The 25270-nt window shown below is 38.0% G+C and overlaps 1 protein-coding gene across 1 annotated transcript in view; it reads left to right on the top strand.

The window, feature by feature from the left end:
* SERPINB5 (serpin family B member 5) overlaps nt 1–23271 on the top strand; it is a 38552-nt gene extending 15281 nt beyond the window's left edge. The window contains exons 2-7 of the mRNA XM_001365432.5: nt 7379–7553; nt 11613–11750; nt 13923–14040; nt 15623–15765; nt 19776–19943; nt 20827–23271. Coding sequence (XP_001365469.1) covers nt 7386–7553; nt 11613–11750; nt 13923–14040; nt 15623–15765; nt 19776–19943; nt 20827–21219 — 1128 coding nt within the window. The 5' untranslated portion in view covers nt 7379–7385 and the 3' untranslated portion in view covers nt 21220–23271. The remainder of the gene's footprint in view (nt 1–7378; nt 7554–11612; nt 11751–13922; nt 14041–15622; nt 15766–19775; nt 19944–20826) is intronic.
* The last annotated feature ends 1999 nt before the right edge of the window (nt 23272–25270 follow it).

Below are 25270 nucleotides of genomic sequence, written 5' to 3'. Positions count from 1 at the left end.
GGTCATGCAAAGGGGGTTGGGTGGGCAATCACATCTCACCAAGGACCACTCTGTGGTCTCCCTAGCTACCACGCATGACTCTGTCAAGGCATCGTGGTCTGATGGCCCCCAGCAATTCCATGCCTGGTTCTCTGTGCTACCTCTCTCTCAAGACCTGAAGAGATCATTGACTGTGTTCCAGATATCTTCATTCACCAAGTCACAGAACTTAAGAGCTGGAAGTAACCTTAGAAGCTTTATTCTTATAGATCTTCTTCAAAGGAATATGAGAATTTCACCTAGACATACTTAGACCAGATATATAGAGGAGGAGACAAGACAGGTCTTTAATTAGGAAGTTGTTCCTCTGATGAAACGAAGTGACTATATAGCTATAATATCCTCTTTATAAGCATTCTTTATTTTTAGATGGGAATGGACTATGGGATCATAGGATTCAGAGTTTGGAGAAATGTTACAGAGCATCTAGTCCCACCCCTTTGTTTTATAGATGAGGGCCATTATTCCACAGGGGGAAAAGTGACTTACTCAGACTCAAGAGGGAAAGAACAGAATCAGGATGTAATACCAGGTCTTTTATTCCAAATCAATGCTCTTTTCATGCCATAAGTTCTTTTACTTATATGAACTCATATCTCATTTATTGGGATTTATCTTCCTGAGTTAAGATGTGACCTGAGATACCTACTAGCTATGTTACTCTGGACAAATCACTTAACCCTATTTGCCTCAGTTTCCTTTTCTGTAAAATGAGCTGGAAAAGTAAATGGCAAACTGCTCCAGTTCCTTTACCAAGAAAACTCCAAATGGGGTCACAAAGAGTTGGATATGACTGAACGGACTAAAAAACAACAAATTCCACTTCTTATCTAACCTGGCAATGATATAATCCTTGTATCAGGACTATTTGTATCGATATCATCTCTTCATCCAATTTACAAATTGTGGGGAGTCAAGGATTGTATCTTATGCTTCCTTGTACTCTCCAGTGCTCAAGCAGATGGTAGGCATTCAGTAAACATTCTTGGTTTCTTTCTCTGGTTCATAGAATTCCTCCCCACCCCCACCCCCCAAATGTGGGTATTGCTCTGTCTGTTCTTGGCCCCTTTCTCTCTACATTTTCTCATCTGATAATCTTATTTCTTCCCACCCCTTCTTTTATTCTCTCTCTGTAAATGACTTTTAATTTCACATATCTAGTCCTAATGTTTATAAATACATGTGTAAATATCATATATCATATATTTATATACACATATATACATACACACATTCATACACATGTTTATTAACTGACTGACTGTCATTCTTGAATTCCAGTCTTGCATTACCAACTACATGTTTGACATCTCTACCCAGATATCTGTCCCATCAGTAACTCAAAGTCAGCATATCTAAAAAGGAACATATATTTTCAGGTTCAGAAGAAATTTCCTCTTTCTGATGAGGGCATTACCATCCTCAAATGTCTGAGTAGGATCTTACTTTTGCCTTATCTTTGAACCCCTCCCCTTCCTCAATACGAAAATCCAATCAATGCCTTATCAATTCTACTTCTAACATCTCTCACATTTCATTGCAATTAGTTTCTCTTCCAGTTTTTGCCCTCCTCAAAATATCTCCACACAGCTGCCAAAATAATCTTCCTAAGGCACAGGTCTGACAATGTCATTCTAGAGCTGAAAAATGTTCAATAACTCCCTATTGCCTTTAGGATAAACTTCAGACTCCTCAGGCTAACATTTCAGGCTCTCCACATTTTTCTAGATTATTTTACACCATTTCCTTTCACATACTCTCCTTCCCTGCCAAACAGAAGAACTAGTCATTCCCTGAAGTCCACTTTCATGGGCTCATCTCCCACTTTCATGCATTTGTACAAGCAGTGCTCTATCATCATTACCTAGAAAGCAGCCTCTTCTCCTCTGGGCTTCTTGGCGTCCTAGTCTTCTTCCAGGCTCAGATCAGGTGTCACCTGCTCCCTGACTACTATCTGGATCCCTTTGGATAGTAATATTCTTTTCCTTCTTGAATTACCTTGAATTTAGTATCTGTGTGCATGTTACATCCCCATCTAATATTTGGTCTGTGAGGGTAGGGAATGTTTTGTTTTTAGTTTGATGTATATCCACAGCACCTGGCCAAGAGTTTTACACAGAGTTTTAATAAGTGCTTGTTCAATCGAGTCAAATATTTGTTTGCTCAAAACCTTCACAAGGGACCATCTACTTCTCATTCTTTGCCCTTTGCTCTTTTTGATGCTCTGGTGACCCACCAGGTCCTTGAAACTTGTCCCGTGGTTTTTGTGATATTGAATTCTGTAGATTTTCTTCTCTTGTTTTGGTGGCTCCTTCACTCTCTCCTCAAATGCTTCCTCTTCTTTTCCCTCATCCTCAAAATGTCTTTGTTCCCCAGATTTCAGTTCTCAGTCCTTTTCTTTTCTCTCTCTCATTTTACTCACTCTTGTGGTTTCAGCTGTTGCTTTTCTGGAGATAATGTGGCTTCTGTACCTAAATTTAGTTCTCTCTCCTTCTGTCTTTCCTGTTTGTGTTAGGCACTTTGGCTCCCTATTACCATTGACTCTACTCTCTTCCTTGTTCCCCCTACAGTCTGTCAGTGACCAAATTCTGCCCATTACAGCTTCCATAGTGTTTCTCAAATAAGAAATCACATTTTTGTAGCACTCAAAGGTTTGCAAAGCACTTTCCCTGCATCCACACTGTGATGTAGGCAGGGCAAGTATTACCATCCCTGTTTTATAGACAATGAAACTAGAACTGGGAGAGAGATTAAGGAAGGTGTTCATGATCATAAAAGTGGTAAGTCAGTGTCTGATTAGAACCCTGGATGGGGCCTTCTATGGAATCTACAATAGTCCTTTTCATTCTCACTGCTACCAAGGTGATCAACTCACTGGGATTATTATAATAACCTCCTACCTGGTATCCCTGGAGAGTCCCATCTGACACATTTTTGTCAGATTGATCTTTCTAATGCAATTTTTGTAATCCAATCCTATCATAATTCCCTTGAAATTAAAAGCCACTAAATGGTTAGTGCCTGAAGTTGCCTGTGCAGTTCTAAAAGAGATAGAGCCTATCCAGGTCTGGCCCTATTTTACCTAGTCAACTCTCTTTCCCACTCCTTCTGGAAGAGAAAGAATCTCTGACCCCTGACCCATTTAAATGAAACTTCAGATTCTAGAATCAATAAGTATTTAGCCAAAAGAAGTGATTGATCTGGAATAATGATTAACCAATGATTAACAGAATTAGAGTAAGATTAATAGAATCCTAGAAATTATATTTTGTAAGGAAAATTTTAATTTACATGGTAAATCTAGCTACTTCCTCCTTTTCACTACAACTCTATATCATACATATTAGGCAGTATGCCCAAGGGTCATGACCATTGTAAGGAGCTGGACTAGATTATTTAAGAGTTTGGTCACCAGGACTTGAATCAATTCCAAATGATTTTTTAGCGATTTATATATAAAATATAGAAAGAGTGAAAGTAAGAAAATCAGAGAGGGGATAGGCTATCTAACCTACATACTAAGTATTTTGTTCCGACCCCTGGCTCAACCCAGGCAGGACTAATTAGTCCTCAGCCAGATGGACCTCAGCCTTGAGCCAAGGGCCTGGGGATGAATAAAGCAAGAGTGTCAGTCACAAAGCCTCTCTTAAGAGGGGAGGCCTCTCCTGAGGCTAGTCCCTTCAGAAAATCCAGGAAAGGAGTCAATCTTTTTCACTTATTTACATGGTAGTTCTAAGGGAGAGATTTAAGAACAACCTCACCAAGGCCAGGGTCTCAGGTCCAGTAAGCAGATTCTTCATCAGCCTCCAACTTGAACTCGGAACTCCAGAGATGAAGAACTACCTCACAGGAAGTTGTAACTCCTTTTAAAGACACTTCTTTGGTGTCACTTCCTGTGCCTTCCTACACTTTTACGGGTACCAATTAGAGCTAACTAACTAAGCTAACTGCTTAGGACTGCCCAAGGTACAGTCTGTGGGTTCTGATTCATCACCCACTTTTGCACACATGAGTCACAGACCTCCCCTACTCCAGTGTAAGTGGGGTGTATACACTTCTGGTGATTAAATCTAAAAATGGGCAGGGGAGAGTTAATCTCATCGTTACACCATACAGGGCACATCTAGAAGAGTTATGGTGCTTTGAACCTCTCATTAATATGAGTTCCTGACCTAGCATGTCTACTTGAAGGCCATCCTGGCCAACCAAGACTCAGTGCATCTCTTCAAGAAGACAGAACCCAATCATTGCTAGAAAATAGGTCTCCCTCCCATTCATCCCAAATATATCTCCTTCCCATTCATCCTAAATGGATTCCCCCACCCATGATCCCTAAGTGGAACTCCCACCCATTGTTCCTAAACATATCTTCTGCCCACTGAGACCTAGGGTGGTTGAACATTGGGATGGGATCTTAAATGTTGTAATTTTAGTGTATAAAAAGAGGGGGAAACTCTCATTCAATTGTTTTAGGCTGGGAGGAAAACTTAATGACCCAACTTTTCTGAGAGATACCTGGTCTCTCTCAATAAACCTGCTATTGGCTTGGAACTTTGCTTCTTTGTTTTATTTCAGATTGGCTGAAAAATATGTCACATCCTCATTACACCCTTTAATCTTCAGTCATCTCATATTACTATCCCTGAATGCCCGTCTAATTTTCTTGTTTCTGTGCTATTGCAAATACTATTGTTTCAGCCCAAAATGTCCTTCCTTCATCGCTGCCTATTCAGTTCCTGTCCATCTTTAAACATCTGATTCAAAATATCACCTCCTCCAGGTGGCCTTCAGCTACCCGAGTCAATAGAAAGTCTCTCTTCCTTAATCTCATAGTACTTTATATTTTTCTTATTGCTTTTTCACATTTTATCTTCTATTAATAATATTTGTGTGAATATATCACATTCTTGCTCTGAGATTTTAAGCTCTTTCACAGTAAGGAATATGTGTTATTCTTCTGATAGATCCCTAAGACATGTGAGAAAATGACCCACAGCCATAATCACTAGCTTTGTGACCAGGGGTCAGTTACTCAACTTCTATGGACCTCAGTTTCACCATCTGTGAAATGGGGATAACAATGAATTGCCTACCTCATAGGTTTATTAAGATAGAGGCATTTTGTAAATTATACATTTCTTTTTTTTATTTTATTTAGTCAATTTAGAACATTATTCCTTGGTTACAAGAATCATATTCTTTCTCTCCCTCCCCTCCCCCCCCAATAGCCTCTGAACAATTCCACTGGGTTTTACATGTGTCCTTGTTCAGAACCTATTTCCATGTAGTTGGTGTTTGCATTAGGATGTTCATTTAGAGTCTACATCCCCAGCCATATCCCCTTGACCCATGTAGTCAAGCAGTTGTTTTTCTTTGGTGTTTTTACTCCCACAGTTTTTCCTCTGAATATGGATAGTGTTCTTTCTTGTAAATCCCTCTGAGTTGTTCAGATCACTGCATTGTCACTAATGGAGAAGTCCATTACATTTTATTGTGCCATAATGTTTCAGTCTCTGTGTACAATGTTTTCCTGGTTCTGCTCCTTTCACTCTGCATCAATTCCTGGAGGTTGTTCCAGTCTCCATGGAATTCCTCCACTTTATTATTCCTTTTAGCACAATAGTATTCCATCACCAACATATACCACAATTTGTTCAGCCATTCCCCAATTGAAGGGCATCCCCTCGTTTTCCAATTTTTTGGCCACCACAAAGAGCACAGCTATGAATATTCGTGTACATGTTTTTTTTTTTCCTTATTATCTCTCTGGGGTTCAAACCCAGCAATGCTATGGCTGGATCAAAGGGCAGACAGTCTTTTAGCACCCTTTGGGCATAGTTCCAAATTGCCCTCCAGAATGGTTGGATCAATTCACAACTCCACCAGCAATGAATTAATGTCCCTACTTTGCCACATCCCCTCCAGCATTCATTACTTTCCTTTGCTGTCATGTTAGCCAATCTGCTAGGTGTGAGGTGATACCTCAGAGTTGTTTTGATTTGCATCTCTCTGATTATAAGAGATTTAGAGCACTTTTTCATGTGTTTATTAATAGTTTTGATTTCTTTAACTGAAAGTTGCCTATTCACATCCCTTGCCCATTTATCAATTGGAGAATGGCTTGATATAATTTTTTTTATAAAATTGTTGCTACTGTGTTATGTTATCATGTAACTGTTGAACAGATACTACCATGATTGACTGGCATGACTACCTGAATCTTGGGGAGAGGAATGACTACCATAGTTTTAATGAATGGTCATTGTGAGTGAGGGCAAAGTTCAGGTTCAAGAATAGTCTAGGATGGAAGTTTTTAACTGGAGGTCCAAATCCCTTTCTGGGATTTCCATGTATAGATTTCAGGGGTCTGAAAATATGAAAAAAAAATATGTTGATGACTGCATTTCAATAGAATTGGTTTCTTTTGCAATGGTGTTTATTTTATTTTATGCATTTGAAAACATTATTCTTATTCTGAGAAAGGGTTCATAGGCTTCACCAGACTACCCAGTGGGCCCATGATATCAAAAAGGTTCAGAGCCCCAGCCTAGGAGGACTCAAACCCTAAAGTCCTCAACCCTTTAAATATTTGTTTAGAGGTTTCTATGACTATCCACTTGCCTCTTTATTCCATGTTTTATCTTGTTCCTCAAAAGCAACTTGGCAATTATTATTATTATTATTATTATTATTATTATTTTGAAAGACTGAGTACTTCTATCTCACTTAAACTGGAATTCAGGGAATACTCATAGCCCACCCCTGCTATTTAAAGAAACTGAGCCAGTTTTCTGGGACACCCTCCCTGATGCTTAGGGGAACTCTCTGTGGTACCCAAGTTTCTGACCTGGGTCAGTCTGCTTTTCTTTAGTCAATCTCATGACCTTCTCCAATTCCTCCTAGGTGCCCTCACTAAATTGAGGCCAAACTTAGATGGGCATGCTTCATTGCACCTCAGAACTCCAGAACTCAAGCAATCCATCAGCTTTAGTCTCCTTAGCTGGAATTTCAGATGTGTGCTATCATGCTTGGTTAACAGTTACTTATTAAAGACAGAATCATTACAGTGTAGAAGTGGTACAGTTCAGAAATAATTTCAAGACCAAAATTTTAAGAAAGCCTCTTCTTTGAAAAAATAATTTAGCTTTTTATTTTGCTTGAAGAATCTTGCATGTCCTTCTCCCTCAACCTCCCTATTCTGTAGCAATGAAGGCTTAGATTATCTCTTATGCTATAGAGAAAATTCTTATTGGATTAAATTGACTCAAAGGGGCCTTCCCACTCTAAGATAGTATGTAATTTTATGAGTATAATATGTTCCTTTTCTTTTCTCTCCCAGACTCACAATGGATGCTCTACGACTGGCAAATTCAGCTTTTGCAGTTGATCTTTTCAAACAGCTGTGTGACAAAGGAACGACAGACAATGTCCTTTTTTCTCCAATATGTCTTTCTACTTCTCTGTCCCTGGCTCAAGTGGGCACCAAAGGTGACACAGCAAATGAAATTGGAAAGGTGAGCTTTGGATTTTTTTTTTCATTTTTAAGAGCTGCTATAATTTGCATTTGCTTGAACAATATGGGGGGGAATGGGAAGAATTTTAGTATTAATTTTAAAATAAGCAATTTTTCTAAAAAGTGTAACTATTAAAATCTCAACATTAGTATTTGGATAAAGTGACAGTCAAACAGGAAAACATTGCTTAGTATGAAATTTGAAATATATAAAAATAAGTATCAAAGCCAGAGAAAATGACAAAAGAAAAATAAAATATATTAATGAAAACCATAAAGGTGAATGATTTGTATCCTTTTATTAAATAAAAAATGAGGTAAGGAATGAAATAAGAAATGGAATTCATTATTATGTTACTTAAAAGAAACACATTTAAACTTGTGGACTTAAGTTTTTTCTTTTTCTTTATAAATTTTCTGATGTAGAGAATTATATATTTTGCTCCAAAACACTCTAACATGAAGAGCATATAAAAGGTGCAAAAATTAAGGCATGGCCCATTTTCTTCATCTCCATGTTCCCATATTGAATAGGCAATTTCTGAAATTGAATTGCATGGTTTTGTGGAATCCATTCAACTATTTTGAAATAGATGCTGGTGGTCTCTTTCTGATTCATACCACTGGAGCCCCAAGAGAAAGAAGTGTGTTGTAGTAGAAAGATCCCTAGGCTTGAACTCTGTGAAACTGGATTTGAGTTCAAGATTTGTCAATAATTATGACAAGTCATTTAATCTCTTCATCATAGTTTCCTAAACTATGAAATGGGTGAGATAGTTCCTTTCCTTACAATCTTATAGGGTATATGTGGTAAGGATCAAATAACATAATGTATATGAAAAAAATTTTGAGAATTACTATGCCCAAACAGATCTTGGATCTCCTCAGTTTGAATGTTCCTTCCAGTAACACATATTACCACCCATCCATACCTATCAATTCTTAGATATATTCTCCCATACCTTTGTCACAGGAGGCTCACCCAACATGCTGGAGACCTTCCTTACTAAGTTCTCTGCAAATGTAAAATATTATTGTTTTCCTCTATATCAAGGTATCCTTGTCATTATAGTTTTGGTCAATGGCCAATAGAGTACCAGGCCTAATCAATGCTTTCCATTGCTAGTGAGGATAAGTTGGTTCTTTTGGCAGTAATGTGCAGTAAAGTTTGCAAAGTTTTATTTACCCAAATTTGTCTCCACATCAGTGCTTATTTCCATAGATTATATTTCCAAGCATCTTGTTACCTTTATCTGCACCCTTATTTATTTGTAGTCATCAGAAGAAATTATCTATTATCTAGCATTACTCTACTAATGATTATGTTTTTATTTACATAGCACTTTTTTCCCCTCCAAGAAACTCAAGAACTTCTAGCCTGGATGAGCCCTTGAGCATTCTGGGGGCTCCCTGGGTCAGGCTCTCTGCGTCATGGTTGCATGAGGTCTGGACATATAAGTTCAGCCCTTCCCTCATCTGTCTCTTCCCTACTACTTTCCCCCTCACAATTCCAATCCATTTTTCTGGAAAGTATAAAGAGAATGTTCTCCCTGGCAAACAACCTTGTTTCCTCAAAACTCTATATTAACTATTAGCTGATAACAATGCTTCAATGCTTTAAGTGTTGTTATTGTGCTGTTTTCTTGGCAAAGATACTGGAGTGGCTTGCCCTTTCCTTCTCTGGCTCATTTTTATAGATGAGGAAACTGAGGCAAATTGGGTTAAGTGACTTCCCCAGGACTATAGCTATTAAGTATTTGAGGCCAGATTTAAATTCTGATCTTCCTGACTCTAGGCCCAGCCCTCTCTCCACTGCAGATGTGAAATGTGTGACTGTGCCACCTAGCTGCTCATTGAAAAGGGTCAAAAAGCTTATAAGACCAGCCTTTTTGATGTTTGGGCAAGCAAAACTGCATGAAACCAAGAGATAATTCTGAGTTGTTAAATTGGAGTATTAAAGTTAAGTGCAATGAGAAATCATAGGAGAGAAACCACCAGGGCTAGAAAGGTTGGAGAAGACTGTAAGGAGTAAATGGGACTTGAGTCTGACTCCACAGGATGGGCAGAATTTGAGTGATTCAGTATGGTGGAAGCAGTGCTGGGTGTGGAGTCAAACAAATTCCAGATCAGATCTCAGCTTTGGGACTTGTGTGACCTTGGGCAAAAAACAAAACATGTCTGATCCTCAGTTTCTTTATTCGTGAAAAAGTCTGCTGGATTAGATGATCTCTCATATCCCTTCCACCTCTACCTCTATGGTTCCATGAAATGTTTAAGTGAGAAGAGGATGTAATCCAGGTAGGGGAAGGAGTTGAAGGTGGAACTGCATAGGATTTGGCCAAAGGAGAGTGAGAGAGGCTGCAGAAGCAGACAATGAATGCAGAAGAAGGGTAGGAGATATGGTTGACCAGGCTAAGTGGAGTTCAGCTTATGAAAGACCTTAAAAGGCTGGGCTTGAGGTGGCTTACCAAGTTTGTTTTTTTATACTGACCAAATCTAGAATGGTTCAGAACAGCTTTCTTGGGTTTCCCATACATTTTTCTTCCTCTAGGATTATTACTCCCTCAGACACACAACTCTTTGAGGAATTAGCTGGTACAATGGACAGAGCATGAGGCTTGGAGTCAGGAAAACCCAACTTCAAATCCAGCCTCAGAGACTTATTGTGACAATGGGCCAGTCACTTACCCTGTTTGCCTCGGTTTACTAAACTGTAGAATGGGAATAATGATAGCTTTCTCCCAGGGGTGATGTGAGGATCAAAGGAGATAAAGATTATAAAGTGCCTGGCACACAGTAAACATGGTTGCTATTATGATGAAGATGATGTTATTGTTTCCCTGGCTGCACCTTAACAATAAGTCCATTTTCCCTCTGGAGAAATGAGTATTTTTGAAAGGACTAGGAGCATCAGTACCTGATTTGTCCTGCTCTGCCTTCTAACCAGGACTCATCCCTCTTCACTGTGGGAGGCTTTGGTTAAATCACCCAGACTGTCTGGGGCTAGTGTTTCACCAGTACACCCCTTTCACAGGAGTTTTGTAGCGTGACACATTATAGACTCAGACAGAAGAGGACCTGAGTGCAGAAGCCTGGGTCTGATATTTATTAGCCTTATTCACAGAAATTCCCAGCCTTGCTTATATGGTCAAAATAATACCTATCATACCTAATTTGCAGTTTTTTCAAGGCTAAGTGAGTGATGTATATAAAGGACATTGGATGGGGAGCAGCTGGGTTGCTCAGTGGATTGAGAGCCAGGCCTAGAGATGGGAGGTCCTAGGTTCAAATCTGGCCTCAGACACTTCTCAGCTGCGTGACCCTGGGCACATCACTTGACCCCTATTGTCTAGCCTTTATTGCTCTTCTGCCTTGGAACCAATACACAGTATTGATTCTAAGATGGAAGGTAAGGGTTTAAAAAAAATAAAGGACATTGGAAACTTTAAGGTGCTATACAAATGCCATTTATTATTAAATATTATCATTTTCATCCTTCAGATGATGATCCTAGTTCCTTCTCTGAGGAAGCCTGAAACTTATCATAGTTGAACAGTGTCCAATGTTAACATTAGAGCATCGAATTGGAGAATCCATTTCTCTCTCTCTCTCTCTCTCTCTCTTTAAACCCTTTCTTTCTGACTTAGTAACAACTCTAAGACAGAATAGGAAGTGGTAGGCAAATGCTGTTGAGTGACTTGCCCAGGATCACACAGCTGGGAAGTGTCTGAGGCCAGATTTGAACCAAAGACCTCACAACTCCAGACCTGGCTCTCCACTGTGTTACCTCACTGCCCCCCAAATCTATTTCTAAAACAATTAACAGAGAATGGCATATAGTTATTTATTCCTGTGCCACATTCCCCTATTATACAAGCTTTGTGAAATCAGGAACTGTGGTTCATGTGATTTGTGTCTTGGTCCCTACCCAGTGCCTAGCATAGGACACTGAACTTGGCCAGCATTCAATAAATGAGTATTTGTTACTTGAATTGAGCTGTCCAAAAGTGACAGAAAAGATCAATGGTTTCCATTAAGCAACTTCCTCTTTTGTTCACAGGTCCTTCACTTTGAAAATGTCAAAGAGGTGCCTTTTGGGTTTCAAACAGTGACCTCTGATGTAAACAAACTTAGTTCTTTCTACTCTTTGAAGCTCATCAAAAGACTCTACATAGATAAATCTCTAAACCCGTGTACGGTAAGTTGCTTAAAAAAATGAACAAACTAACTTGGTTTATGCTTCCTTTCTCACTTTTAGAACTGCACACGGGGTCGTAGCCTCACTGGGACATTTGGGATTCTTGGACCATTTGGGGACATCCAAGCCTCAGCTGGTCTTCTTAATTATCTATGGGGCAACTAGGGAGGTACTAAGCAAAAGCCAGGGCATCTGACAACTGATGATGCTTCCAAACTTCTAGACCAGCAGATCCCACTCTGTACCTTTAGACTTGTACCTGGAACTTCATGTTGGGTTGAATCAAGGAAATGTTCAGTTTAAGATTGGATTTGAAGTCAGAGAACTTAGACTCAAACCGCAGACCTGCCAATTGTTATATGATCTTTGGCAAAACACTTACAGTCTATAAGACGAGGAGATTAGTTTAGATGACTTTTCTAAAGATCTAAATCTATGATCCCAATATGGAAAAGATATACATATTAGGTTATATGTGATATATATTATATAATGCAAAATATGTTTTATATATGTATATATTTGTATAAAATCTATTAGCATTTAAAAGCTGACTGAGCTGTCAATGATCGTGTTGTTCAGTTGTTTTTCAGTCATGTCCAACTCTTCATGACCTCCACATGGGGTTTTCTTAGCAAAGATATTGGAATGGTTGGCCATTTATTTCTGTATCTCATTTTATAGATGAGGAAACTGAGGCACATTAAGTGATTTGCCCAACAACACGAAGCTAGTAAGTAGAAGTAAATTCAGAAAAATGAGTTCTGATGCCAGATTCATTGTGCCACCTAGCAGTTAGCATTAGCCCAGTTACTGATGTCATAGCAACAAGTTAAACCCATTGCTGCCTGGCCTAATGCTCTCTGACCATTCATTCAGCCAATAATATTGATGTAACAGGAGAGAAAATCTCTTTCCCTTCTATTTTTATGTGCTGTATTTGCACAAAATTTTTGCATATAGCCTTTCCCCCAACTTTATTTCAGCAGACAGTGTTATAAGGAAGCTTTTATTAGAATGATCCAAGTTTAAAACCACTAGTGGATTAGAAAATAAATTCAATCCTTACAGATGGGATACAGATAGAATCAATTAACAGAAAAAATAGATAAGGTGGAAGATTATTTGTACCCCTTTCATATCTAATCTCCAATATTCTTGCATTCTATTCTTACCCCTAGACTACATTTACTTGGACAAAAACAGCCAAAGAACCAGACAAATTGTGATGAATCTAATCAGCAATAGCAGGCAGTCTAGATAGTCTAGATTCTTCCTCAAGAGTGTTTTGCTTCAATTATCTGGATATTTCTCTCATCTCCCTGGTTCACCTTGATTATACACAATGCTTTGTCTTGTTTTTTAAACCTCCCACAGTACCAGAACTAGAGGATGAGAGAATATATTTCAAAAGTCACCAATTTGTCCAATATTAAATATTTCAGTTGTTTGGTGGTAGGTTAAACAAAAATCAGTTCTGAATCTGATGAGCAGAAAAGTCCCAAATTTCAGCAAGCATCTTATGGAATGCTCTCTCCCCCCAAAGCACTATGAGACTCAAGCATGCTAAACCTGGCGACCAGACCCCTAAGCTAAATATCCTACCATAATTATACTTCTTTTAGCAGCAGGCAAGAAAGGTGCCCATTCTTAAAGTTCAGGTAATTTCAACAGAGGGATGCCAAAAATTGTTAAAGAACTATTTCAACTTGTATAAATTGGGAATCATCAAATTCTGCATTTAAAAATGGAAAATCCATTCTTAGTTTGCAGGCAGTATGAAAATAGACTGTAGCTGGATTTAATAATGATAATAACTAGCATTTAAATAGTGCCTACTATATGCCTGGCACCATACTAAGTGTTATATAAATATTATTTAATTTGATTTTCATAATGACCCTGGAAGGGGGGGGGGTAAGTGCTATTATTATCTCCATTTTACAGATGAGGAAACTGAGGCAAATAGAAGTTAAATGACTTAGCCAAGTGAATGTTTATGACTAAGATATGAATGCAGGTCTTCTTGATCCTGTGGACCCAGGGCTCTATCTTTTGTGCCACCTAACAGTTTGCCATCCTGATATCTAAAGTGTACACATGCTTCATTATGTTGTAGCACATTAATTAAGTAACGTATAATGAGTTTGCATTGTAAAATGTGTTTTTCAGGAATTTATTAGTGCCACCAAAAGGCCCTATGCAAATGAAATGGAAACAGTTGATTTTAAGGATAAACTGGAAGACACTAGAGGCCAGATTAACAAATCAATTAAAGACCTTACCGATGGCAAGTACTTTTTAATTAATTGCTATATAGCCATGACCAGATTCTGCTTTTTTTCTTCTTCTCTTATTCTGAGTCAACAATGTCAGATTGACTATATACCTGGAAGAAACTTTGAGTTTTCAGGCAAAAACAAATTATCTTAATCCGGTGATTTCCCCAATATGAAGGCATTTCTCTTTTATCTTCATATTCTAGTTTTTCTATTTTTATTTCCCCCCTTTAGATCAGCTCTCAATATTTAACCTTACAGTTACATAAGTCTACAAAGAATGATAATATTTGAAAGGGGATTATAGGTCATCTAGTCCAACCACCTCATTTTTTACAGTTGAATAAACTGAGGCCCAAGGAATTAAAATTCTTTGTACAAGGTCACACAGATAGTAAGCTCAAGAGGCATGATATGAATTCAAATTTTCTGGGTCAATGTTCTTTATCTTTATGCATTTAAAAGAATTGAATAATATACCCCCATATCAGTTCCTTTTTCATCTGGAAAAAAAATTGAGACAATTTTATCCTCTAGTTATGTGACACCCTTCTTTGAGATCATTTGAAGACTGTTGCCTCAGCAGTCACATAAATAATTTCTTTTAGAGTCTTGGGATTTAGTTTGGGTCTGATAGCTTGATTTGATTATTCATCTGTAGTTTAACACAGAATGGCAGATGACAGAATCATAGAATTTGAGAGCTGGAAGAGATCACAGTGGCCACTTAATCCAAACCACATATGAAAGGCATCTCCACTATAACTTGCCTGACAAGTGGTTGTCCCCATTAACTACTTTTGATCCATCTATTTCAATCCAATTATCATTCCCTTTATCAGAGAAAAGAGAAGCTAAATAACATCTGTGTAATTTTGCCTACTTGTCATTTATTCTTATGTCCCTATTGACTCAGAGCAATGCTTCTGTGGTCTTCCACTTGAATTTAAAAAAGCAACCTCCATCTGTACCTCCTCTACCATGTCATTGTTCTTGGCTTTGACAGCTTCAGTTTGCTCTGAGCTTTAGCATGCCAATTGATATATGAATCATAGAAATCATAGAATTTCAGAACTTGAAGTAGGTATAAATACTTAGTCCAGCTTTTAAATTTGAGATGTAAAAAAAATGAGATCCAGAGAAGGAAATGGTTTGTCCAATGCCACACAGTCAGAGGCATAAGTGAGATTCAAACCCAGCTCTTCTGGCTCTCAACTCAATTCTTCTTGTGTACCTGGTATTATTTATATCCTATGGCCTCTGCTTCCCTGAATATCTATGGTTTGTAGAGATGCCTACTGCTTCTATGTTAATATGTAAGCAAGGACTCCTTCTTCAGTCCCTCTTTCTTCTACAAAGGAATTTTTTTTGAGCCAGTTAGTTAGCTGGGAAAATTTGAGCTTATTTTGTGCTTCCTCTCCCTTTCCCACCCCAAGGAATTGGATATGCCCTGCCCAAGGTTGTCTGAAGAAAAAGGTAGAAGTATTGAATGACTTTACCTCCCCTTGCATAAACCTAAAGGCAAAGAATAGATGTCAAATTTGGAAAATTCATTTTATAAAATTTGTGTGGTTTAAAAAAAACTTTTTTCAGGTCATTTTGAGAACATCTTGACTGAGGACAATGTAAATGATCAAACCAAGATCCTTGTGGTAAATGCAGCCTACTTTATAGGAAAATGGATGAAGAAATTTCCTGAATCTGAAACAAAAGAATGTCCATTTAGAATCAACAAGGTATGTGCTCCAAGTGTCCTAGGAGTCTTAAGTGTTTATTATCAAAGGCTGAGTTTAGCTAGATTTTATAGGATTTATATTTCAGTGAGTGAGGTCTCATATAGTTATAGCCCCTTTGAAAAGGGCCCTTATTATTTGGTTATCACATTTCAATTCCTATCTTTGGATGTTCCATAATTGGTCACTAACATTCTGAGTGCCTCTATTCATTTGTGACATAGGAATAGTTGTATTTTGGTTTGTAAAATGGTTGAACTACTTTGTAAGTATTAATATAGAGGTAGGTTTAAAATTCTCTGATCCCCATTTTATATTTGAGGAAAAGTGAGGCAGTCCAAGTTGTCTTACCTGTACATCAGTTTTCTTGTCTGAAAAGGAAGGCATTGGACTGTGATTCTAAAGATCCACAAGGATTTATCTGTATATATTATGTTAGCCAGATTCCTAATGAAGCAATTTATTATGGGGGGTAGCCACTCCCACATGGTGTTGGATTATTATTAGGCTAGTTATTGGCTCTCTTATCTTTTTTCAAACAATACTTTATTTTCTCCTAATTACACATAAAAGCAATTTTAACATTCATTTTCTTTAAAAATTGGAGTTTCAAATTCTATTCCTCTTTCCTTCCCTCCTCCCTTCCATTCCTCCCTCTTACCCAATATAGATTTTACATGTGCAACCATGTAAAACATTTTTCCATATCAGTCATTTTGCAAAAGAGAAGAAGTAGGAGGAGGAGGAGGAAGAGGAGAAGAAAAAGAAAGAAGAGAAGGAGAAGAAGAAGGAGAAGGAGAAGAAGAGGAAGAAGAAGAAAGAGGAGGAAGAAGAAGAAAGAGGAGGAGGAGGAGCATTAGGCTAAGGAATTGAGGAGGAGAAGGATGAAGGGAGAGAGAGGGAGGGAGGGAAGGAGGGAAATATAGTATGCTCTAGCCTGTATTCAAACTCCATCAGTTCTTTTTCAGAGGGAATATGTCATCTTTCATCCCAAGTCTTTGGGATTGTCTTGGATCACTGCTTTGCTGAAAATAACTAGGTCATTCATAGCAGTTCATCAAAAAATATTGCTGTCACTGTGCACAATGTTTTTCTGGTCCTCTCACTTCACCTTGTATCAATTCATAAAGATCTTTCCAGATTTTTTCAAAATCATCCTGCTTATCATTTCTCATAGCACAACAATATTCCATCATAATCATCTACCATAACTTATTCAGCTATTCCACAATTGATGGATAACACCTCAATTTCCAATTCTTTGTTGACATAAAAAGATACAATAAGTATTTAACTAGGTCCTTTTTGTTTTACATGATTGCAAATGTAAAATCTATATGAGATTGCTTACCATCTCAAGGAAAGTGTGGGGGTAGGTGGGAGGGAGGGAGAGAATTCAAGACTCAATATTTTTGGGAAAATGTTGGAAATGGTTTTATATATATAATTATCAGGGGGAACAAATAGGTCTCTTGCTTTTAAAAAATATATATCTTTGGGATACAGAACTAGCAATGGTATTGCTGGATCAAAGATTATATACACACAGTTTTAGACTAGCCCTTTGGGAATAGTTCCAAATTGTTCTCCAAAATAGTTGGATCAGTTTACAACTCCACCAGCAGTGTATTAGTGCTCCAATTTTCTCATTTCCCCTCTAACATTTATGATTTTCCTTTTCTGTCATATTGCATTGACCCTCATGTAAGGAGTTTACTAGAAACAATTCTGCAAAGAAATTCCAAACCTGTCATTAAATGGTGTCCCATAATAGTATTGAGTGCTAGTCATTACCTTAATGAAGTAAATTATAATTAGATTGTAAGGGTGAGAAGAGGGTAGAGGAGAAGGGGAGGTCAGAGCATCCTTGACTTTTTTCCCTGAAATCTCCATAGGCTTTCCAGTTTTGAATTGTCAAAACTGTGAACGAATGCTCTTTGAGATGGGGGAAAACCTTAGCACTTCAGCTTTCTCATTTATTAAATTTTAAAGCTTGTTCAAACTGTACCCAGGCCTGATAACCTGATGCTGTGAATAGAATTAATAAGGGACTGGAATGCCAGTGATCTTTCTCTGTTTCCCTTAATAGGGCAATAAAATGTCCCTCGAAGACTCTGGTGACACTTTCTTCCTGAGGACAGCAGAAGCCATTACTTTCTTGTGATTGCTTGGATTTCTGTCAGTTCTTGCACTTTTGAGCCACATTATTAAAGCTTTTCTCACATCTTATGCCATTTCCTTCAAGGCTTGCCCTAAATTTTTGAAGCTATTTATGAGTAGTTTAGTACATCTGACTATTTCTACAAAGGTGACCCAAATTCAGTGCTGGCATATGAAATAAATGAAGCTTTTGGGGAAACCACAATCATCTAAATTCAGGGCCTGTCAATTATTTAACTAGATAGAGGCTTAAAAACTGGAGTCTAATCCCTGACCCATTTAAACTATAGTGAATCCAGGAAAAGAAGCTGGTCACTTACTTTAGCCAGCCTAGCTCTAGAGGTTTCTGGGCAATAGAAGGAAGTGAAGTAGGTGGCTGCCTGCCAGGGAATTGAAGATTGCCCATGAATATTTTCCCTGATAACTTAGCATAGTTATTGAATTTTTTTACCAGAAAACTTTAGAACCTTTGGAAAGGCAAAGCCTCACTGGGAAGGGTGACTCGTTGATTTGCCAATTCTTTATTCCATGGTATGAATTAAATGATCATCGATTAACAAGAGAGATAAACTTAAGACAAGTAATTTTTGATGTGTGTGTAGGAGTATGGCAACAGTGTACTTTCCATAAGTTAAAGGACAGTAGAACTGGAAGGGGCCTCAGAAACCACTTAATGCATATTTTACAGAGGAAGAAAAGTGAGGTCTGTACAAAGTTTAAGTGATTTGCCCAAGTCATACATCTAGTTTATGAGTTAATGGCAGGGCTGAAACTAGAACCTGGGTCTTTTGGTTCCTAATGCAATATTCTTTTCTGCTACACCATGTGGCAAAGGGATAACCAAGAGAATACTAAAAAAAAAAATAAAGGAAACAGAATGGCAAACATAAGAGAGCTATATGATTATTCAGGGCCAACTTTATTCCATTGTTTCCAGAAGGAATACAATCAACAATAGAGTCAATCAACTCTACTCTACATGAATGTTTCTTTTATAGAATAGCTAGTTTTTAAAAACTCTTACTTTGTGTCTTACTAAGTATCTGTTCAAGACAGAAAAGCAGTAAGGGCTAGGCAATTGTAGTTAAATGACTTGCCCACAGCTAGGAAGTGTTGGATGCCAAATTTGAACCCGGGACCTCCCATTTCCAAACCTGGTTCTCTAGCCACTGAGCCACCTAGCTACCCCTGTAGAGTAATTTTCTAAAAAGGACATAAAATTTTGCATTATCATTGGCATTGAAATTAGCTTCATCAGGAATTATGGAAGGGGAGGGAGCATAGCCTTAAAAGAGAGAAAGAGTAGTAAGTGGCTCACAAGTCAAGAGACCAGAATTCTAATCCTAACCCTGTCACTGGCTAGCTGTGTGATCTTGGACAAGTCACCTACTCTTTGTGGACTTCAATTTTGGGTCTGTAAAATAAAATTGGAACTAAAGCAGGAGTTATTAAACTGTGGTCTCTGAATTAATTTAAAACACATTTTGATAACTACTTCACTACAATTAATTTCCAATGTATCTTATGCATTTAGAAAATATTTTTTTAAAATTTCACTAGTTTGAAAAAGGTGTACATGACATACAAAATGCTTCCAAGACTAGTGCTAATAATTTCTCCATCTAGCCAAAGACAAGTTATTGTGAAACCCTGGAATGCCTTACCAAATGAGGGTGTAACTGTTCTATGGAACTTTGGAGAAGTGGCCTTATTTGGAAATAGGTAGTAGGTTAGATGTTGTTTTCTAAGTCCTCTGTCTCTGATAAAAGCAAATTAAGTTGCGCACACATGCTGTCTTTTCTAACTGCCTAAATGGTCATGGTAGATACTTACATGTCTCCTGTATTTTACAGACAGACACCAAACCAGTGCAGATGATGCATATAGAAGCTACATTTTGTATGGGCAACATCAAAGATATAAACTGCAAGATCATAGAACTTCCCTTTCAAAATAAGCACCTGAGCATGCTCATTATACTACCAAAAGATGTGGAGGATGATTCAACTGGATTGGAAAAGGTAAGGAATCTAGGTAATGCTTTAGCATAACATTCCCTTGTAGTAGGGAAAATAGTAAATAGTGAAACAGAAATAAATAAAATAGAAAATGTAAACTGCCATTTGGGGATCTGATAAAATCTAGGTTCCTAGCTAGTAACTGAGATCTGATTTGAACTCACATCTCTTTGACTTCAGGCACAGAGCTCTAGCCTTTACGGTACTTGGCTGCCTCAATGGGAGGCAGGGATTGTGAAATGGGAGCATCACTCAATAGAAATGAAATACAGGGGGGAAACTGCTGAGCGGAATGAATCCTATTCTTTGAGATCTATCAAAAGTAATTGTAAATTAGGTTCCAAGTAGCTTATCATCCTCCTCATATAAAAACTCTTCGATTGGCCAGTTAGACCTGTTCTCTGATCCTCATGCATGGCATTCTGTTTTTCCTCTCTGTGATTTTGCAGTCTGCTCAATATGCCTGGAATGTGCCTCCTTCTTCCTTCTATCTTTTAGAATCCCTAACTTCCTTCAGAGCTCAGCTCCACTTCTGTCTCCTAAAAGGAGGCCTTTCTTGATTCTGTTGGTTTCTAGTGTCTCCTCTCTGCCCTTCCCCTCAGCCTCTATCACCTTGTATTTATCTTGTTTATTTTTTGTATCTACTTAGACATGTGTTTGTCATTTCCATCGGTTGACTGTAAGCTCCATGAGGGTAGAGATGGTGTTGTTTTTTATTTTTGTGTCCCCAGCATCTTGCCCAGTTTCTAGAACATAGTAGACACTTAATAAGTCCTTGTGGATTGATTGGTCATTTGCCTATTTGGAGTTGAGGTAAAGAGGATTTTTTTTTCTTTTATTCCCTTTGGTAATAAACTAAGCTTTGTTTCTTTTGTTTTCCTTTCAGATCGAAAAAGACCTCAGCCTTGAGACTCTGCAGGAGTGGACCAACCCCAGTACAATGGCCAGCACCAAAGTGAAACTTTCAATTCCCAAATTTAAGGTGGAAAAAATTGTTGACCCTAAAACAGTTCTGGAGAGCCTTGGAATGAAAAATGTCTTTGATGAAAGTACAAGTGATTTTTCAGGGCTGTCAGAGACTAAGGGAGTGGCTTTGTCTAATGTTATCCACAGAACCTGTCTGGAAATAACAGAAGATGGTGGTGATTCTATAGAGGTACCAGGATCTCGAATCCTGCAACATAAAGATGAATTCAATGCTGACCACCCATTTATTTATATCATCAGACACAACAAAACACGTAATATCATTTTCTTTGGAAAATTCTGTTCTCCTTAACACAGTCTCTAATCAACCATCTGACTTCTCTATAGGTGCAGGTTTCTAGAAACTTTGTACCCACAGAATTACTTTCTAATTATGGTATATTATTAATATTTTTGGATTAGGGAGCAATAAATACTTTTCATATGCAGATATCACATAGAATAGCCCTCTTTTAAAAGTTATTTTTATTTTACTCTTTTCTCAAAAAAAGAGAATAATGTGAATTTTTTAACAAAAAAAAATTTGTTATGCAGATTTAATATTTATTTGGTAATTGTTTGTTTGGGGACTACTCTCAAACATCTCCAGAGGAGGAGCTTCTGCCTTTAGCCATTCAGGTGTAGCAAATTCTGGTAAGGCTAGCTCTAGGTGCAGGTTCAGATGAAGTGAAAGATTTGGTATGTGACTGAAGTTAGTCTCGAGGGCAATGCAAGGGTTGGCTGGACTGAGAATACAGGAGTCTGTGTCAGACTTCAGAAGCCATACCAAATTGGATCTGGACAGATTTTTCATTTGGTCCAGTTTTGCTTAGTGCTTCTAGCTAGAGTGTAAAGTAGTCTATTGTTAAGGATGGAGGTACACTGTAAACCCCGCTAGAAAGGTCAGATCTATTCAGGCAGTGAACTCTTTCTTGGTGTATCTGCTTGGTATTGTGCCCACTAGAAGGTAGCAGTAGTTTCCAACTCACAAATAAAAAAGTTTTGGACGCCAGATGTTGGGTGCCTCCAATGCTTATAAATTCTTGCAATTTGAAATGAAAAGACCTTTGAGCTTGGGAGGAAGAATGTTAGAGGAATGGATTCTTGTGACATGGTGGTGGGAGAAGAATGGGAATTTGTTAGGTTTTTGTAAAATAAAACTCAAATCAGTAAAGGGCTCTTGACCTTTTTATAATTTTTCTAGTTTGGGGATTGATTAAATGAAGGGGTAGTTGGGATTCGGAGTCAATGGGCATTTGCAAAACCCATTTGTACTCACACAACATTGATTTCATCTTTTAATTCTACACAAAAGGAATATGATTCCTTAATTAATGGGTAACTTTGTGACTGGGATCCTCTGTTGAGTGCCTATAAATTGGTTTCATTTCCATCTCTATTTTTTTTTGCTGCATGTGTTTGATATTGAGTTCACCTTTTCCTGTTCAGAATAAAGTATTAAGTTAAATGTCCATAGCTTTCTTTCTGTTATGCATGCCATTTTCTGAGGACACAATTATTCTGCAATATCTACATGATATTCTGTTTTTATATGTCATAGTCAAGCCTTAATGAAGGAGAAAAATATATAGGAATATCAAAGATGAAGGGTCAGAGAAGTCCAATCTGCTAAACTTACATATGATTAAATTTTTGAAGTCCAAAACAGCATTTGATAGAGTTGGAAGGAACTTTGGTGACCACGAAGTCCAATCCATACATAAAAAGAATCTTTATGTGACAGGTTCTAGCTCCAATTGCTAAGAAGTTTTTTTTCCTCACAGCGCTCTAAAGAGTCTGCAACTTTTAGGGATTGTTCTTACTTCTGCCCTCTGGGGCCAGATAGAACAAATCTAAGCCTTTCTCCACTTGACAGTCCTTTGGATACTCAAAGACAACTACCATGTTTCCCCTGCATTTTTTTCCCACAAGTCAAACTACTCCACTTTCTTCACCAATTTCTCCAATGCTAAGGATTCCAGGCCTTTCCCTATTTTGGATGCCTACCAAATGTCAGATCTTTCTTCCTTTCCTTACTCATGCTCTTTATCCATTCCCCTAAACCTTCCTCATTTCCACTTCCCCATCTCCATTCCTTTTTTAAAACTCATCATAAAGAGGGAAAAGAAGGAAACAAAATAAGATATTCTGCAATGTTTTCACCTACCAAGATGTGATGGAATGAAACAAAAAGGCCTGCAAAGGAGTGCTGGAGCCCCCTTCTCCCTCAGGCTCTGGATAATAGACTGTTTTCTTTGTTATGATAAATTGTATTTCACTTTTCAAGAATACTTTTTCTTATTGAGCATGTGTTTTTGCAGCATCTTATGCAGTTGTTTGAAGTAAATTATGGTGATCTTAGACACAATTCTTGTCTTGTGCTACAATAGAAAAAGAAGTGATTCTGAAGTTAAAAAGAGGCCCTGGTTTCTATCCCTGGCACTTGTACAACCTAGGGCATTTCACCTCCCTGAGCCTCAACTTCTTCATCAGTAAAATGGCAAGATGGTCTCTGCAACCTTTCCAGTTCTAGAACTATAATTTAGATCCTGTGATCTTCCTTTTTATGCTGTGGAAGATGTCCTGATGTCAGAACCCTTGGAGTCAACTGGGGAAAAAACAATCTCTGCTCAGATTGGTTCATTGGAGCATGAAATTAAAATCAGTAATTTCACACCATTTTGACTCATAACTTGAGCTAACTCTTAAGTAGGCATGCCCACTTGGAAGAAGTTGCTTCTCATTGGTCCCCCACCTAGCCTGAGGATGATTGGTCTTCCTGATACTCATCTCTTCTAATCAACATTCCCTATACAGGTGGAAGCAGGCTTCCATTTGGGGGACTTTGGGGTAACCTACACATTCTCTGGTACAGTTGGGGCTCCCTATGTTGCCCAATTAGAAGGCAGGGCATACCCTGTTTCCATTTTTTTTCTAGAAAAAATCAACAGACATTCTATTCCTGGTAGTAAACCAGAAGGGAACCGAATATGAGAATACAACCATGTCTGTTTCCTGACAGTGGTGGATTAGGTTGTATTGCTGTTTCTACTGTTGCTTTGGCTATTAATCATCAATAAATCCACAAACATTTAATAAGGACCTACTTTTCTTGAGGCATGGAGTTTTGTTCTGGGGTACAAAGACAAAACTGAAATACTCCCTGCCCTTAAGGATCTTATACTTTTTCACCAAAAAAAAAAATTAATGAACATCTACTATAGTTGGTGCAGCTTGGTGGACAGATGAATAGAGCCCTGGGCCTGGAGTCAGGAAGACTCCTTTTCCTAAGTTCAAATCTGACTCCCAACACTTATAGCTATGCGATCCAGGGCTAGTCACTTTACTCTGTTTGCTTTAGTTTCCTTATCTGTAAAATGAGCTGGGAAAGAAAATGGCAAACTAGTCCAATATCTCTACCAGGAAAATTCCAAATGGGGTCACGGAGAGTTAGGCATGACTGAAAATTCACTGGACGACAACAACGAACTATATGTGAGGCCATGAGATAGAATTATGTGGAGGGATACAAAGAGGCATGTGACAAGATTCCTGTCCTCGAGGTGATAATTTTTTTAAAAATATATTTTATTTGATCATTTCCAAGCATTATTCGTTAAAGACATAGATCATTTTCTTTTCCTCCCCCCCCCCCATAGCCGACGCGTAAGTCCACTGGGCATTAGATGTTTTCTTGATTTGAACCCATTGCTTTGTTGATAGTATTTGCATTAGAGTGTTCATTTAGAGTCTATCCTCTGTCATGTCCCCTCAACCTCTGTATTCAGGCAGTTGCTTTTTCTCAGTGTTTCCACTCCCATAGTTTATCCTTTGCTTATGAATGGTGTTTTTTTCTCCTGGATCCCTGCAAGTTGTTCAGGGACATTACACCGCCACTAATGGAGAAGTCCATTACGTTCGATTATACCACAGTGTATTAGTCTCTGTGTACAATGTTCTCCTGGTTCTGCTCCTCTCGCTCTGCATCACTTCCTGGAGGTTGTTCCAGTCTCCATGGAACTTCTCCACTTTATTATTCCTTTTAGCACAATAGTATTCCAGAGGTGATAATTTTTTAAAAATGTTAAAGATCAATATAATTTGAGATAATACATCATTGTGTTATATAATCTAAGAATTGAAACTCAGAGATTATTTAGTCTAACTCTCACAGTTGATCAGGAATCCCTGCTACATTATCCAATAAGTAGTAAAGTAGTTTTTAGGTGAAGATGGTTAATGAGGGGGTAGTTATTTGGATAACTCTAATTGTTATAGTTTTTCTTGACTGCAAGCCTGAATTTATTTCTTTATAATTTCCAATTAGTTCTCCTAGCTCTCCCTCCTGTGATCAAGCAAACCAA

Source organism: Monodelphis domestica, chromosome 3 (genome assembly GCF_027887165.1).
Source record: "Monodelphis domestica isolate mMonDom1 chromosome 3, mMonDom1.pri, whole genome shotgun sequence".
NCBI lineage: Eukaryota > Metazoa > Chordata > Mammalia > Didelphimorphia > Didelphidae > Monodelphis > Monodelphis domestica.
This window is presented reverse-complemented; position numbering and strand designations above follow the sequence as displayed.